General features: G+C 41.7%; 1 protein-coding gene across 1 annotated transcript in view; it reads right to left on the bottom strand.

Moving 5' to 3' along the window:
* Positions 1–210: 210 nt before the first annotated feature.
* LOC126480899 (soluble guanylate cyclase 89Db-like) overlaps positions 211–17,439 on the bottom strand; it is a 464,947-nt gene continuing 447,718 nt past the window's right edge. The window contains exon 13 of the mRNA XM_050104296.1: positions 211–1,997. Coding sequence (XP_049960253.1) covers positions 1,830–1,997 — 168 coding nt within the window. The 3' untranslated portion in view covers positions 211–1,829. The remainder of the gene's footprint in view (positions 1,998–17,439) is intronic.

Below are 17,439 nucleotides of genomic sequence, written 5' to 3'. Positions count from 1 at the left end.
GTTAAGATACTGTTCTGCAGTAACGCAGTGCAACATCCGACTGTCACACTGTGAACATTATTTCACACATTAGAAGATACATAAAATATGCAAAACATGCCAACCTTTCTTTTTACAAATGATATTGATGTAACAATAATGTGAAAACAAAATAGCATTAAACATGAGATCTTTCATTATAAAAGATAATTTATTGTTTAATCCCCAATTCCAAATACAGCATCATTTCAGAAATAATAGTGTACATTGATTGAGGTATGTTTCATGCATGTTAGCACACTAAAAATTAAACAAACAGTTATTTTTATGATACTGCTTGCTAAAATTTCCATTTTTGTGCTGCAAAAAAATACCTATTTGTATGCTTGTTAGTGGAGATAATTTAGTTTTTTTTGCAAAGAATTAATTTTATTCAATAGCAATTTCATTTAGAAGAACGTCCGCCGCAGTAGCTGAGTGGTCAGCGTGACAGACTGTCAGTCCTAAGGGCCCGGGTTCGATTCCCGGCTGGGTCGGAGATTTTCTCCACTCAGGGACTGGGTGTTGTGTTGTCCTAATCAACATCATTTCATCCCCATCAACGCGCAGGTCGCCGAAGTGGCGTCAAATGGAAAGACCTGCACCGGGCGAACGGTCTACCCGACGGGAGGCCCTAGCCACACGACATTTCCATTTAGAAGAACGTATTTAGTCATGTTCTTGTGAAAATAGATAATTATTACGTGTCTAGCTTCCTTTCCTAGTCATAATGCACAAATAATTGATCATCACAAAAATATGAATTATATATACTATAGTCTCATTATAGGGCTTATTACATTATTTCAGACATTGGTATTTTGCACTGTTTTGCATTTGGTTTGAAATCCTTCAATTTAATTTATAAAAATATTATCTGGTGAAATCTTCTCTCATACTAATGTTATCATTAAGATTAATTTATTTTACAACACATTTCAAACACAATTTTTTAAAAAGGTGATAATTACAAGAATGAGAAAGGACTCTCTGCCATTCAGAAATTACAGGTACTTTCAGGAGACAGTTTTAACATTGAAAACAATAGAATATCAAGCTCATGAACATAATCTTATGAATTTCATTTAATGTAGTTAAAAAGTGTCATTCAAGAGTCAAACTTTTAAAATACCTGACTTTGGAGATTTAGAAGAACAATTTCATGGAATGTTTTTAAGCTGGGTAGTACTACACTAAAACGAAGAAATTCTGAATAAAATCCTACAAACTGCCTGAACAGCATTAATGAATTTAATTATTTGTTTCAGAAATGGCCAAGCTCTTGTGAATTTTTATGTTTCCATAATCATATGTTGTATTGAATTGAAGCTCCCTCATCTTTAGTAAAATATACCAGGAAATATCAAGTACAGATGTTTTTAGACATAAGCATCTATGTGACTTCATTGTAGCAGCAACATTTAATATAAGATATACACCTTTAGAATCAGATGACAGTGCACTAGATCATACATATCTCAAGCTAGGTACAGTACAATTTCCTTTACTACTTTCTGTAGTGAGGTTCTAGCTGCAAGATTGCATCTAACTCAAATATAATAGCTTTTAAATTCTGCCACTTCACTCCACGATCATACATGTGTACCAAGAGTATTGACGGCACATTTTTTGACTGAAAAGTCTTATATATTTTTCAGATAATGGACCTTCACATTATTGTCTTGTTCATTCATTATTATGTAAGACAATTCATCATTATTTTCCTCACCCTCATACTAAGTAATTTGTACTATCAACAACATTTAACTTTTCAGCGTGTCTTTCACAAGGTGTCCTTTGGTTCATGTGAACTATGTATTAATTTCTGCAGGCTTCTTATTAAATGTTTTTACTAGGGATTCTTTTTTCACTGGACTATCAGCTTCCATCCCGCATAAACCTTTCTTTATGGGATCTTCTTCATTTTTGTCTTCTGGTTTTGCTTCTCTCAGCCAAAATGTCTCCATCTTCCCTTTACCCTACAAAAAATGAAGGAAGTGTTTATTAGTTTTGGCCGTTTCTTGACAACAATATAACAGAAAAACATATAATATTACATGAAATGTAGCTGAAACATTTGTGAATAATTGGTGCTATAAATTCACACACACACACAAACACACACACACACACACACACACACAGAGTAACCAAGATAAAGAGGCAGTAGTCTTACATCTCAAGGGTGAACTTGAAACATTTAGCTTTGGTCAGGAGCAGGTAGAGGGACTATAGCTCAAGCATAGAAGAGTAATTGGCCATGCCCTTTGGAGAGATGTAGTAACAGGACAGTTCATAATTGCATGGACCCTTCAATGTATACAGAAACTTCCAAAAAAGACAGTGACTGTGCACAATAGGCCTGAAAGAAAGCATAAGGCTATAAATAGAGAGACGCTAAAGGAAACTGTTGTTGTGCTGGTAATCTAGCTCCTTGTTTCTTCTTTGTCATCACTGTCTATGAGGTGAGGACTGTCTTGGACTGGTAACTCCTAGTTTGTGTGTGTACCATGTAATACATTCTCTGTTAATACAAGCAGAATAAACAATGTAATTGTAATTTATCGTTACCATCACATACCTCACTCTGTGTATGAGTTATGGACCCAGATAGGCAAATCCATACGGCATGTAGACAAATAACTGAACCTGCATTTTAGGTTATGTGACCACATTGTGAGTGATACTTGTTTCGATTTGTGTTTTGTCAAAGTCTTTGGCATTTGAACTCATGGTTTTCAAAAGAAATCAGTAACATGGTTTAGTGCTTGTGAATTTGGGTTTCCAAAAATGTCTTCCAATGTAAGTTTGACTAAAATCACTACTCTAGTGGTAGACAAACTGAGAAACAAGAATGATTACAGCATGTGGAAGTTTGGAATGAAATTAATTCTGATGCACAAAAAATTATTGGATTAGGCCATAGGTGGCGTGTACTGCTATGAATGCAGAGAAGGATTTAGATGAAGCTTCCTGGTAGGTTAAAACTTAAGGAAGGTAGGATATGTGCTGGTGGCAGTAAAGCTGTTGGGATGGGTCGTGCTTTGGTAGCTCAGTTAATAGAACACTCCCCCTTAAAAGGCAAAGGTCACAAGTTTGAGTTTCGGTCCAGCACACAATTTTAATCTGCCAAGATATTTCATATCAGTATACATTCCACAGCAGAGTGAAAATTTCATTCATGGTTATAGATGCCTTGGATATGGATAAATCTCTGTATGTACATGAGGAAAACACAACAAAGGTAATGGAATCTTGGAATATCCTGGAAAACCATCTTGCTGGTAAGATTAAAATGAAGTGGATGAAACTCTGGGATGTCTTTTGATAATATATTATCCAAATTTGAAGGAAATGTTCAGAGTTATATTATTCATATTCTGTTTGTACCCAAAAAATATGCGGAGCATGGACAAACCATCAGATGATGGGCTGATTGCGCTCATTATGCATAGAAATATACCAAATGTTTGTCTGGTTTGTAATGTTATGTGCGCCTCACTGCTTTTTTTTAAACTAATTTGTGCCTGATTTTATTCTGAGAAGCTCAGTAATGTATGTAAATACCATAAATGTAAATGTGATTCAAAAACTAATTGAAATGAAGTGAAGCACAGCTGGACAGCAAGAAACTCTTTAGTGAGCAATCCCCGCAACGATAGTAGTTGTGAATCTTTGAGTATGGACTAAAAAAATAATAATAATAAATAAAAAATAAATAAATAAATAAAAAATAAAAAATTTGATTTATTAAAAAAAAGAGGACTGTTGATCTGTATCTTGTGGAAAGAGGACGTGTTGTTAGGCCGTCGCTCAGAACATATTGTTTCATGTAATAAAAATTGCTATTGTAGTGATGAAACTGAGTAAAGTATGTGTAAGAGTTGCCAAACATTTATGTATACAAATTTTCTGGAAGTGAAGAGTAGAAATATCTTGTTTTTGGAAAAGGAGGTGAACTTCATTGTCATCGCCGGCTATCAATTGACAGAATTGAAAGTGTACAAAGTTCACTAAAATACAGGAAAGGAAATGCATCTCTATAGTTTTCATTCAATAAGTAGCAACCTCTCATAATTTCTTAATCACAGTAACTAGCTTATGTCGTTGTGCAATAGTATGGCACTGAACTCCACTGACCAATTTTGATGTAGCAGGATGTGTAGTTTGAAGGAAGTTTGTGTGCCAAGCAGTCTCCTTTTCTCATGACCAGCAGATTGCTGTTTGATCTTATTTACTTATAACAGTGGTCCCTTAGATATGAAAAGCTACAAAAACTTGGGCTCAAAGCTATCTGTAATATGGCCAAGTAACTAACAGAGTCGTATTTTAAACCTTAAACAATAACTTCCTCCAAATTATAATACGCCACCAACTGGTGAAGATGCTGATCATTCAAGGAGGTAGCAACCAAAATCCAGGTAACAGTTATGATTTAACGTAAAAATCTCAATCAAAAATCAATCTCTCTCTCTTTCCAAACATATATATAAATATTCATGTTATTAAGATAAAAGTCATTTTATAGGTTTACAGGAAGAGTATAGTGTCCAATACAACAGACGAAAATTTCACATCAGAAATCAACAAAGTAAAGCTACTAAGTGTTGAATACTTCAAGTTGGGCAGAGATGAAAGTGGTAGCACATTATTCACAGTGCATTGTAAGAAATCACATCAGCTTTTCTCCAAAGACAAGCAAGAAGAGACGAAAATAAAATGTTCCAATTGTTAGAAGTATAGTCACTTCAAGTCCAGCTGTCCCCAGAAGCACGAAATGTTGAAGAAATAGTTCAAGGGAGCAGACAAGACATTGTTTTGTGCACTTGGGATGTCGAATTTCAACTAGAATGAATGGATCATTGATTCTGGATCTTCACACGTGACTTCAAGCAAGGAATGGCTTTATGATTTTGTATCAGAAAACTACAAACAGAAAATTTTGATGTTTGTTGATAATGTTGAACCAGTAAGTAAAGAGAAAGGAGATTTTATTGTGAATTCACCAGGTATATTTTCCATGAGGAATGTTATTCTTGTCCCTGGCTTAGCTGCTAACTTTTTGTCAGTTTCTGATTTGGATGAAAAAGATGTAAATGTTGTTTCTGGCAAAGATGTATGTAAGATTCTCAAAAGTGGTGACTACCTTATTCTTGGTCGGAATGAAATGGCATTTATAAACTAAAAAAGTTGAAGCTATGTTGTCAGATGAGCTACTCTCACTGTTAAAAAAATTTGTAATATGGAAGATGTACAGCAACACAGATATGGTCATGTTAGGGTTGACACTGGACTTAAGTAATATTTACAAGGAGTTGGCATATGATTGAAGCGTGATCTGAACCTGTTGACAAGTGTAAATTGTGTGTGCATGGTAAGATGTCAAAATTCCTATTTCCTAAGACTGGAGGGCAATGTACAATAGAGTTGTTTGTTCTTGTGCTTATTGATTTATGTGGTCCCATGGAGTAAATGTCACATGGTGCAGCTAAGTTCAGTGGGACCTTCTGTTATTTTCTAGAGAGTAAAGATAAAACATTTGAATTTTTCTGTTTGTGTAAAACTTGGGAAGAAATTAGCGTTGGTGCAAAGATCAAAGCAGTTAGATCAGATGATGGCAGTGAATTTGTGAACTACATGTTTGGTTCATTTCGAAGAGAGAATTGAATAGAGCATTGGATTAGTCTGTCCTATAGTCCAAATAAGATGTTGCAGGGAGATAACTAACAGGTCAATCTGTGAGATGGCATGGTGCATTTTATTTGAATCTTGTCTACCTAAGCAGCATTGGACAGAGATATGCAATACAGCTGTTTTCATAATGAACCATGTTCTTCACAGAGCATTTAATGGTAAGACTCCAGAGGAGTTATGGCAGGAAAAATTACCGTGTATGAACAGTTATAGGTATTAGGTTTTTGAGCCCTTCCCCATTACCAGATCAAAATAGAAGAATGTGAAGTGTCAAAGCTAAAAGTCCCGTTTTTGTAGGTTATGATGAAATTACCAGAGGTTAGAGACTATTTGGTCCACAGAACCCAAGAAAATTCTGAATGGCAGGAGTGACATTTTTCTGGGGATTGAGTGTATGACTGACAGCACCAGGACACCAGCTGTAAAGAGTGAAGATCTCTGCACATTCTGAACAGATGAATAGTGTGCCGAATGGTGAGAGGCAGAGGAAGTAGCACAAGTCAGCTGTGCTGGGAGTGACAGAACCAACACGAATGAAGAACCACACTACATCGCAGATGCTCAGTCAGTAGTAGACAGAGAAGAGACTGAGATGTGGCCAACAGATCCTCCAGGAGAGGCCCAGTCAGTCGGAAGAACATACTATGTACTCAAACCTACGGAGTACCCAGATTATGTCACCTATTTGATAAGTGATTATTCCAGTTTGGGAGAAGTTCCTGTAAACTTGGAGAATTCCATGACAGAACAGTGGTGTTTGGGAGCCTGTGGACCCTACAAAGAGTATAAGTATTGTAGGTAAGAAGTGTGAATTTAAGCTGAAAAGGAATGCAGGTGGTACAGCACTCTGCCATGCTAAACTTCTTGCTAAGCAATTTACACAAAAGTTTGGTGTAGATCATTAAGAAACCTTTTCACCTGTTGTGAGATGTAGTACTCATGGAGCTCTCATTAGTTTACCTGTAAATCTTGATCTTAAGATTTATTCATGATATTAAGACTGCTTTTCTGTATGGGGACTTGTGGGGAAACTGTTCTCATGAAGCAAATACATGGTTTATATCATAAGTGAATGAAGGTGAAGTTTATAATGTATCTAAAACCATTTATGATTTAAAGCAGTCAGCTAGACAGTGGAATGAAAAGGCAAAAAATGTGCTTTAAGACCTAGATTACATTACAAACACTGTTGAAGATTATGTATTTATTGAAACATCAGCAAAAATCTTGCAATTGTTACTTTTTATGTAGATGATTTTTATGTCTTTTGTAATGGAAATGTGCCAATGGCTTTGTTGCAGTGGTAACACTGGTTCCCATCAGAATGCTGAAGTTAGACTCTTTTGAGCTTGGCTGGCACTTGGGTGGGTGACTGTCCAGCCTACTGAGTGCTGGCGGCAAGCAGGGTGCACTCAGACCTAGTGAGGCCAGTTGAGGAGCTACTTGATCGGTAAGTAGTGGCTCTGGCTACGAAAAATGACAATAACCAGGAGAGTGGTGTGCTGATCACATGACCCTCCATATCCACATCAAGTTAAAGCTGTGGGCTGAGGATGACATGGCAGTCAGTCAGTGCCATTGGGCCTTCAAGGTCTGTTCAGACGGAGTTCAGTTTTAGTAATGACAATGTAATAGAATACAACTTGTATTAGGGATTATCTGAGTGTTTTGAAGTTAAAGATATAGGGAAAGCAAAGTCCTGTCTAAGTATCTGTATAACTAGAAACTGGGAGGATGGTAGAGTGGCAGCTGCACTGAGAAATGTGTGAGCTGCAGTTCCACCAGCACATACTAGTGGTGCCTGGCGTCTACTGGCATGCCCATGAATTTACCAAATTTTGGCCACAGCGAGATGCACATTGGTGTGTACAAGACAAAGCAGAGTTCAGTGCAAGCTGAGCAGTGGGCCAGTGTAGATGTGTCTCCAGGTGTATGATTATGCTTGCAGCAAGCCACATGAGTTGAGATTCATGTGAGTTCCCCAAAACATGTATGGGATTATTTAGACAGTGCCATCCATTTGTCCCTCTTGTTACATCGCGACTAAGAAGTACACAGTGCCTCATGGGGTCAGAAGATGGTAATGTGTTTCATCTGCTCTCACATCCATTGTTTTTTCTGTGGTTATGTGATCAGACCACATGCTCAATGACTGAGGACTTAACACTCTCCAGAAAAGTTTCTAGCACATCTATTGTGCAACACCTATTGCTGCAATCACACGACTGCAAGAGGACAGACTCTCGTCATTACAAAACATTGTTAATTGATTGTGTATTCCTTTGCCACAAATTAATGTACCATTGAGTGCACATATTCTCAGTCATTTACTGTCACAACATACTGCACTCTGAACACAGTGGGTGGGTGTGACAACAAAACCAACCATTGCACCACTAATTTGTAAGCAGTGAACCTTACATTTTTCCATCTCATGGTGACCCTGATGTGATTTTACATTAAACACATAGTGACGAATTCTTATCAGCTCATGTGAAGCAGAATCATGAGTGGAGTGATGCTGATGTCATGTGCAAACATTACTTTGTTGATGGATGAACAAATCTGTGCTTGCTTTTAGTCATGCATGAAAAAAATTGACCTTCAAACATTTTTTTTTTAATATTGTTTTGTATGTCTTCTTGTGCTGAATAGTTTTTATTGTGTGCTTTCCACTTGTGCTAGAATTTTACTTTAAAGGAAGATGGCAACTTTAGAGGAATTGCAAAGGACTATAGAAGGTCTACTAGCATGCAACCAGAGACTTGAGAGTTAATTACGGGCACCTCCTGCATGCACGGACTTCTTACTCCTGGAGGCAGCTCAGGAAAATTTCAGTGTGCAAAGCCCCATTGTACTATGCCTCCTACTGGTGCTGGAGTAGTGGCAAGCACTAGAGGAGTGCTGGTCTGGCTGCCTCCCTTTTGGCCCTGGGAACCATTCATGTGGTTCTGCCAAGTGGAGGCCACTTCCTGAGTAACAATGTAACTTGCTACTCTGCCAGATTCAGGCATGTCATGAGCTACCTCAACTAGAACTATGTCACCAAAGTTCAGGAAATACAGGGCTATTACAAATGATTGAAGCGATTTCATAAATTCACTGTAGCTCCATTCATTGGCATATGGTCACGACACACTACAGAAGCGTAGAAAAACTCATAAAGTTTTCTTCGGCTGAAGCCGCACTTCAGGTTTCTGCCGCCAGAGCGCTCGAGAGTGCAGTGAGACAAAATGGCGAAAGGAGCCGAGAAAGCGTATGTCGTGCTTGAAATGCACTCACATCAGTCAGTCATAACAGTGCAACGACACTTCAGGACGAAGTTCAACAAAGATCCACCAACTGCTAACTCCATTCGGCGATGGTATGCGCAGTTTAAAGCTCCTGGATGCCTCTGTAAGGGGAAATCAACGGGTCGGCCTCCAGTGAGTGAAGAAACGGTTGAACGCGTGCGGGCAAGTTTCACGCGTAGCCCGCGGAAGTCGACGAACAAAGCAAGCAGGGAGCTAAACGTACCACAGCCGACAGTTTGGAAAATCTTACGGAAAAGGCTAAAGCAGAAGCCTTACCATTTACAATTGCTACAAGCCCTGACACCCGATGACAAAGTCAAACGCTTTGAATTTTCGGCGCGGTTGCAACAGCTCATGGAAGAGGATGCGTTCAGTGCGAAACTTGTTTACAGTGATGAAGCAACATTTTTTCTTAATGGTGAAGTGAACAGACACAATGTGCGAATCTGCGCGGTAGAGAATCCTCACGCATTCGTGCAGCAAATTCGCAATTCACCAAAAGTTAACGCGTTTTGTGCAATCTCACGGTTTAAAGTTTACGGCCCCTTTTTCTTCTGCGAAAAAAACGTTACAGGACACGTGTATCTGGACATGCTGGAAAATTGGCCCATGCCACAACTGGAGGCCGACAGCGCCGACTTCATCTTTCAACAGGATGGTGCTCCACCGCACTTCCATCATGATGTTCGGCATTTCTTAAACAGGAGATTGGAAAACCGATGGATCGGTCGTGGTGGAGATCATGATCAGCAATTCATGTCATGGCCTCCACGCTCTCCCGACTTAACCCCATGCGATATCTTTCTGTGGGGTTATGTGAAAGATTCAGTGTTTAAACCTCCTCTACCAAGAAACATGCCAGAACTGCGAGCTCGCATCAACGATGGTTTCGCACTCATTGAAGGGGACATGCTGCGCCAAGTGTGGGAGGAACTTGATTATCGGCTTGATGTCTGCCGAATCACTAAAGGGGGACATATCGAACATTTGTGAATGCCTAAAAAAACTTTTTGAGCTTTTGTATGTGTGTGCAAAGCATTGTGAAAATATCTCAAATAATAAAGTTATTGTAGAGCTGTGAAATCGCTTCAATCATTTGTAATAACCCTGTAGTTACCATCCCACTGACACATTACTCATACACGGCTAAAGGAAGAACTGGTCCATTAGCTTTCATCACCTTAGGAACAACAAATACACCAGTTGCTGTGCCAACAGGAATGCAGCAACAGGAGGCTATCTCAATGCCAGAACCATCTATATAGCACAGCAAAGTCTGACATGGTTTCAGACTCACTGTTGCATGCTATTTGGATGTGCAGCCTTCCATCACCGGTGCAAGCAGTTATAGCGGTACAGACTGACATGCAGGTAGGTGAATTCCATTGCTAACTTGGTTGATTGGGTGCACAATGTTCATAAAAGAAATGGGCGCCTGTCCACGCTCCTGCCCCACTGTGGGGTACGATATAGAAATGTAGACATGATATACGAATTGGAGTGGCAATCATTAAAACAAAGGTGTTTTTTGTTTCGACGAGATCTTCTCATGAAATTTCAATCACCATGATTGTATGATTTCAATCACCAGTTTTCTCCTCCGATTGAGAAAACATTTTGATGGCACCCACCTACATAGGGAGAAATAATCATCACTATAAAGTAAGAGAAATCAGGGCTCGCACAGAAAAATTTAAGTGCTCGTTTTTCCCGAGTGGAACGGTAGAGAGACAGCATGAAGGTGGTTCATTGAACCCTCTGCCAGGCACTTTATTGTGAATAACAGAGTAATCATGTAGACATAGATGTAGATGTAGTGTGGCGAGTCTCAGACCTCAGCAGAGGTGAGGGGGGGGGGGGGGGGCGACGAGGGATAACCATGTGTGGCACAGTCCGTCTGAGTGGGAGTGACGTAGGTAATTGGAGGAGAAGGTATGGTAGTGTGGTTGGTGCTCTACTTCATTGTGGGTGGTTTGCCAGTACTGCCAGAAGTCAAGGTGTGATTTATCGTCATCAATAAACAGGTAAATAATGGTACATCCCTTAACCTGTACACTAGCAAGATTTTTGGTGGCGGGGAAATGAGTGCCCTGAGGCTGGATAAAAGTCCATAGGTCGATCGAGTCCAGGAGGTAGCAGGCAATGAACTGCCGATCCAGTTTCCAGACAACGCCGATGGCAGCACAAATCAGATGGTGGGCATCGATGATGATGATGATGTTAGGTTTGTGCGGCGCTCAACTGCGCGGTTATCAGCACCCATACAAAGTCCCAATCTTCACACATTCCAATTTAGCCACTTTCACGAATGATGATGATGATGATGATGATGAAATGATGAGGACAACACAAACACCCAGTCCCCAGGTACAGAAAATCCCCAACCCGGTCGGGAATCGAACCCGGGACCCCGTGATCCAGAGGCAGCAACACCAGCCCCTAGACAACGAGCTGCGAACATGGGCATCGAAGTCTACCGGGTGGTAAAATGTACAAAGCGGGGTATCCGATTAGCCGATTGCATCAAGGCGCTGATTTATGGTGAATTTTTCACACACACATGGTACCATGTTGCCCAGACGTTAGAGGGAAAGAAAGGCTGGTGGACGTGACGCTAAATTGTGGGCCACCATCTCAACGGAAATCTGAGTTCGACGTAGTTGCGGGATATGTGACGGAGTAGTGGGATGAAGAAATCTTAGGTTTGAGGGAGGCGCGTGCTCATTAAGTGAGCGTGGGCGTAACTGAGTTGATGATGAATTCAGAAATGTGCGCCAGACGGGGCGTGATGTGACACTGGCGGGGATATGGACGTGGACATAAGAATGCCAGCAAGCTGCGCAAAAGGGAAGCGCCACCTTACCACTGCTAATGCATGACGGCGATGTACAAAGACGCCACTCGGAGTCGAGCGTTCGCAAGGTCAAGACCTCCCGCTCCCAGGAAGAGGATGAGCACTTCGCAACGGACCTTAAAGATCGAGCCGGCCTAAGAAAATATCTGAAAGCAGCCTGGAGGTGTGCATCCAATGGCTAATGGTAATGGGAATAACTGTGCAATGTGGATCATCTTGGACGCCCCATATTGATTGAGGTATTCGTCGTGTTGTAAAAAATCGAGTCGTCAGAGAAGATCTTATTTCAGTGCCGTACGGGTAAGCTGGAAGTTAGACCGCAAAATTGATAGCGGCGGAGCGGAGCATTGTGGAGGTGAAAATGATACCAGAGTATCTAAGGCTCTGCACACATGGGAGAGGTGCTAAGTCGCCGCGCGAGAGGTAGCGTCCAATGGGCGTCGCCGAGGATTTCGCGAGATTCATGGTACCGCCCTCTGCAGTTTCGCACGTTGAGATGAATTTGAGTGCCATATGTGTTTCGGTCCACGAGCAGACTAAGAGGAGGAGTTTGTCCACATATCTACGACAACGAAAATTGTGCTGTCGCAACGTGAGACCAAAAAGGTGAGTCGTCAGGCTCTCGATGAGTGGCTCCAGGGTTAAGGCAGAGAGTAGTGTCGAAAGTGGGCAACCTTGCCTTAAGCAGCGGTGTATGGTCATTGGTCCCGCCATAAGGTCATCGACCTAAATCAGGGATTCGGCGTGGCCACACAGGCGCCAGATGTTGGCAATAAAGGGGGGTGGAAAACACATTCGTGCCATGACAGAGAATAGAAAACGATGTCGCACCTTGTCGAATGCGCTGTCAGACCCACTGGCAAAAACCGTGGTGCGGAATCTGAATGCTGCTGTCAGTGCGATTAAATCACGACATTCCCCTGCGGCTCTTTCTGTATTAAATGGCCCATCCGGAGGCAACGCGTTACCAGAGCCGCGCAAAAACTTTATAATCTGCGTTAAGTAATGCCAGGCGACGTTAATGTGCGGCCATCGCTCCCGTCGTCGGTTTGTGGACGGGTCTACTAATTCCCCTTACAGTAATCCGTTGTAAACAGTTCTTGAAACATGAGAAACAGATGAGATAACCAACGATGGGATAGCATTCTATGAGTCGGAGGCTGAAATTTCAGAATTTTGAACGTAATAGGAAAGCCAGGAATTCTAAAAAGCGAAATGAAAATGCTCAATCTACATACAGTGATGGCCAGTGAACTGAAATGGAAAGAAGATCAGGATTTCTGGTCAGACGAATATAGAGTTATATCAACAGCAGGCGAAAATGGTATCATGGGTGATGGATTCGTTATGAATAGGAAGGTAGGACTGAGGGTGAGCTACTGTAAACAGTTCACTCATAAGGTTGTGTTTATTAGATTTCAGGTATACATGCGATCGTCACAAGCAGAACATGAAAGGTAGAGAAAGTATGTGAGGATATCGAACGAGTAATTTAGTACGCCAAGGGAAATGAAGATCTTATTAGATCTTAGAGGATTTCAGTGCGGTTGCAGGGAAAGAAATAGAAAAAATGGTTATGGGAGAATGTGTCTTGGCAGCAGGAGCGACATATGAGAAAGACTAATTGAGTACACCCATAAATTTTAGACGGTAAAAGCAAAAATTCTGTTAAACAATCACAAGTGGAAGAGGTATACATGGAAAAGACCCAGAGGCACGGGAAGATTCAGCTGGGTTACATCGTCGTGAGACAGAGATTTCGAAATTAGATATTGAAATGTAACGCATACCGAGGAGCAGATATAGACTCAGATCATAATTTAGTAATGATGAAGAACAGACTGAAGTTACTGGGGAATGACGAGACGTGTTTGAAGTTCGCTAAGGATGAGGCTACTGCGATAAGCAATACCAGAGTAAGCAGTTCAGTCGAAGGGGAGTCGACACCTCCAAAAAGTGCAATAATAGATGTTGGACCGTCAAACGTAGGTACAAGGAAGGTAATTGAGAAGAAGCCGCGCGTGGTAGCTGCGCGGTCGGGGCGCCTTGCAACGGTCCGCGCGGCTCCCCCCGTCGGAGGTTGGAGTTCTCCCTCGGAGATATGTGTGTGTGTGTGTTGTCGTTAGTTTAAGTTGGATTAAGTAGTGTGTAAGCCTAGGGATCGATGACCTCTGCATTTTGGACCCATGAGAAGAAACCTTGGGTAAGACAAGAAACACTTCGACTGATCGACGAAAGAAGGAAGTACAAAAATATTCAGGTAAATTCAGGAGTACAGCAATATTAAATCCCCTAGGAATGAAATAAATAGGAAATGCAGAGCAGCCAAAGTGAAATGGTTGCAGGAAAAGTGTGAAGAAATCGAGAAAGAAATAATCGTCGAGGACTGAATTAGCATATAGAAAAATCAAAACACCCTTCTGTGAAATCAAAAACAAACGTGGTAATATTAAGAGTGCAGTGGGAATTCCTATGTTAAATGCAGAAGAGACGGCGAATGCAAAGAAAGTGTACATTAAAGGCCTCTAAGACGGGAAGGAATTGTCTGATGACGTGACAGGAGGAAAAACAGAAGTCGATAGGGAAGAGAGATGGGATACAGTATTTTAATCAGAATTTAAGAGCTTTGGAAGACTTGAGATCAAATAGGTCAGAAGGCTTGGGTAACATTTTATCCGAATTACTAAAATCTTCGAGGGAAGTCGCAACAAAACGACTATTCAGACTGGCGATATACTGCATAAGACTTCTGGAGTAACATCATCCACAAAATTCCGAAGACTGCAACAGCTGACAAGTGTGAGAATTATCGGACAGTGAAGTAAACAGCTGACGCATCCAAGTTGCTGACAATAATAATAGGGAAAGACGGGTAATTTACTATGTGCACAAGAACCAAAAGGCAAAAAATAAGTGTGGATGACCAGGAACGAAGTGCTCGGATTAAAAGTGATGAAAGAGAGGGATGTAGCCTTTCACCCTACTGTTCAATCCACACATCGCGGGAGCAATGGCGGAAATAAAAGAAAGGTTCAAGAGTGGGATTAAAATTAATGGTGAAAGAATATCAGTGATAAGATTCGCTGATGACATTACTATCCTCAATGAAAAAGAAAAACAGTAACAGGATCTCTTGAGTGTAGTATGTATTGAATTTGGGTTGAGAATAAACTGAAAAAGCCGGCCTTTGTGGCCGAGCGGTTCTAGGCGCTTCAGTCCGGAACCGCGCGACAGCTACGGTCGCAGGTTCGAATCCTGCCTCGGGCATGGATGTGTGTGATGTCCTTAGGTTAGTTAGGTTTAAGTAGTTCTAAGTTCTAGGGGACTGATGACCTCAGATGTTAAATCCCATAGTACTCAGAGCCATTCAGAAATCTGAATAGCGACAAGCTTAACATCAAAACTGATGATCACGAAGTAGAAAAAGTTAAGGAATTCTGCTACCTTGGGAGCAAAATATTATATGGAGGGCGATGAAAGGACACAAAACGCAGACGAACATTGGCGAAGAGGACTTACCTGGCCAAGAGAAGTTTACTGTTATCAGACATAGTAAGAAATTTATGAGAATGCATTTCTGGAGCGCAGCATTATGTAGCAGTGAATCATGGACAATGGGAAAACCGAACAGGGAAGAATCGAAGCATTTGAGATGTGATGCTACAGAAGAATGTTGAAAATTAGGTGGACTGATAAGCTAAGGAATGAGGAGGCTATTCGCATTACCGGCGACGAAATGTGTGGAAAACACTGACAAGAAGAAGGGACAAGATGATAGGGTATCAGTTAAGATATCAGAGGATAACTACCGTGGTCTTAGCTAGCGGGAGCTGTAGATGATAAAAACTGTAGAGGAAGACAGTGAATTGAATACATTCAACAAGTAATTGAGGAGGTTGAGTGAAAGTGTTAGTGTGAGATGAAAATGTTGGTACAGGAGAGGAATTCGTGGCGGGGCGCACCAGTGAGAGGACTAATATAACCACCTTTTCCATCAAGGATTACTACAAGAAGTGCAGGAAGAGAGTCAGTGAGGTTCTGGAAGGTACAAATGGGGATGTGGAGCCGTGTTGATTCCAGTTGAGGATTCATGGCGCTAACAGCTCGATGGAGGTGCTCCCACAGATTCTAGATTGGGTTTAAATGCGGAGAGTTTTGTGTCCAGAGGACTACGGTTAACGCATCGTGGTGTTCTTCGAATCACCCACCTGCACTGCGGGCTATGTGACGCGTTGCGTAGTCTTGCTGGCGGATGCTATCGTGGCGAGGAAAAACTAACTGCATGTAGAGTTGCACATGGTGCCCAGGTGTAGGTGCATACTAGTGTTGATGCATTGTGTCTTCTGGAATGACGAGGTCAGCCAGGGAATGCCCTTCTGCCTGGATACCTACAACAATTGTTGCAGGGCGCTTGCTTTCAGACGTTTCACAACGTTTATACCAATGGCCATCTGTCCGATGGAGTATAAAATGTGATTCATCTGAAATGACCTCCTGCCGCCACGTATTGGACGTCCTGTTGCCGTATTGCATTGCAAATTGCACCACTCATCTCCGATTAACAGCTGCCAGAAAAGGTTCACGAACCAAGCGCCTGCTACGCAGGCCCATACGCAGCAGTATTCGGTTAACGATCGTTTAGGAGACGCTGATGGTAGCCCCTTGGTTAATCTGAGCGGTCAAATGCTCAACAGTTGCACGTCTGTTCGCCTACATACATCTCCGCAGCCGTCGTTCACCTCTGTCATCTATGATACGTGGTGCACAACAGTTGCTTCGTCGCTGGTTTTGGACAGCGCCGTTTTGCCATCCACAGTATACTTTAACCACGCCAGCGCGTGAACAGTTTACAAAAGATTCCACTCGAGCCGCTAAAGCCAATGATCATCAAAGAAATCGCTCCTTTCCGCATTACGACAAAGACTCCACTGTTTTCCTCGTCCTCTCGACACGCTTTTTATATCCTCTACTGGTATCGCTGCCACCTGTCGTTTGTGACTGGTTACTGCACGTTGACGCCTAACATAAATGGAAATGAGCGTTTGGCGTCATTGGCCGGGAGGCCCCTTACGGGGCAGGTTCGGCCGCCTTGGTGCAGGTCTTATTACATTCGACACCATATTTGGCAACGTGCGCGCCAGATGAGGATGAAATGATGACGAAGACAACACAACTGTCCCTGAGCGGAGAAAATCCCCGACTCAGCCGGGAATCGAACCCGGGCCCCTTAGGACGGTAGTCCGTCAAGCTGACCATTCAGCTATCGGGGCGGACAGGCCTTACATAGAGCGGTGGTCACGCTAATGTGACTGTACCGGGTATAAATGCATGTGTGTGTCTCTGTGGGGGCAAGACTGCTCATTATTCGACGTAATTCTGTTGTCAGCCATGAAGCAGGACATTTGCTGAGTTGATCGTTATTTTTGTCATAAACTGCGGTGGACCTACATACGACTTGTATTTCCAATCATTACTAATTTTGTGCCACACAATGTCTCAGTTGTTCACTTTTAGGGCGTAATGACTTCCACATTTTAGGTTTCTCACACTTATATTCCCCGTTTGCTTGTTAATGAGAAT

The sequence above is a fragment of the Schistocerca serialis genome, chromosome 5 (assembly GCF_023864345.2).
Source record: "Schistocerca serialis cubense isolate TAMUIC-IGC-003099 chromosome 5, iqSchSeri2.2, whole genome shotgun sequence".
Lineage (NCBI taxonomy): Eukaryota > Metazoa > Arthropoda > Insecta > Orthoptera > Acrididae > Schistocerca > Schistocerca serialis.
This window is presented reverse-complemented; position numbering and strand designations above follow the sequence as displayed.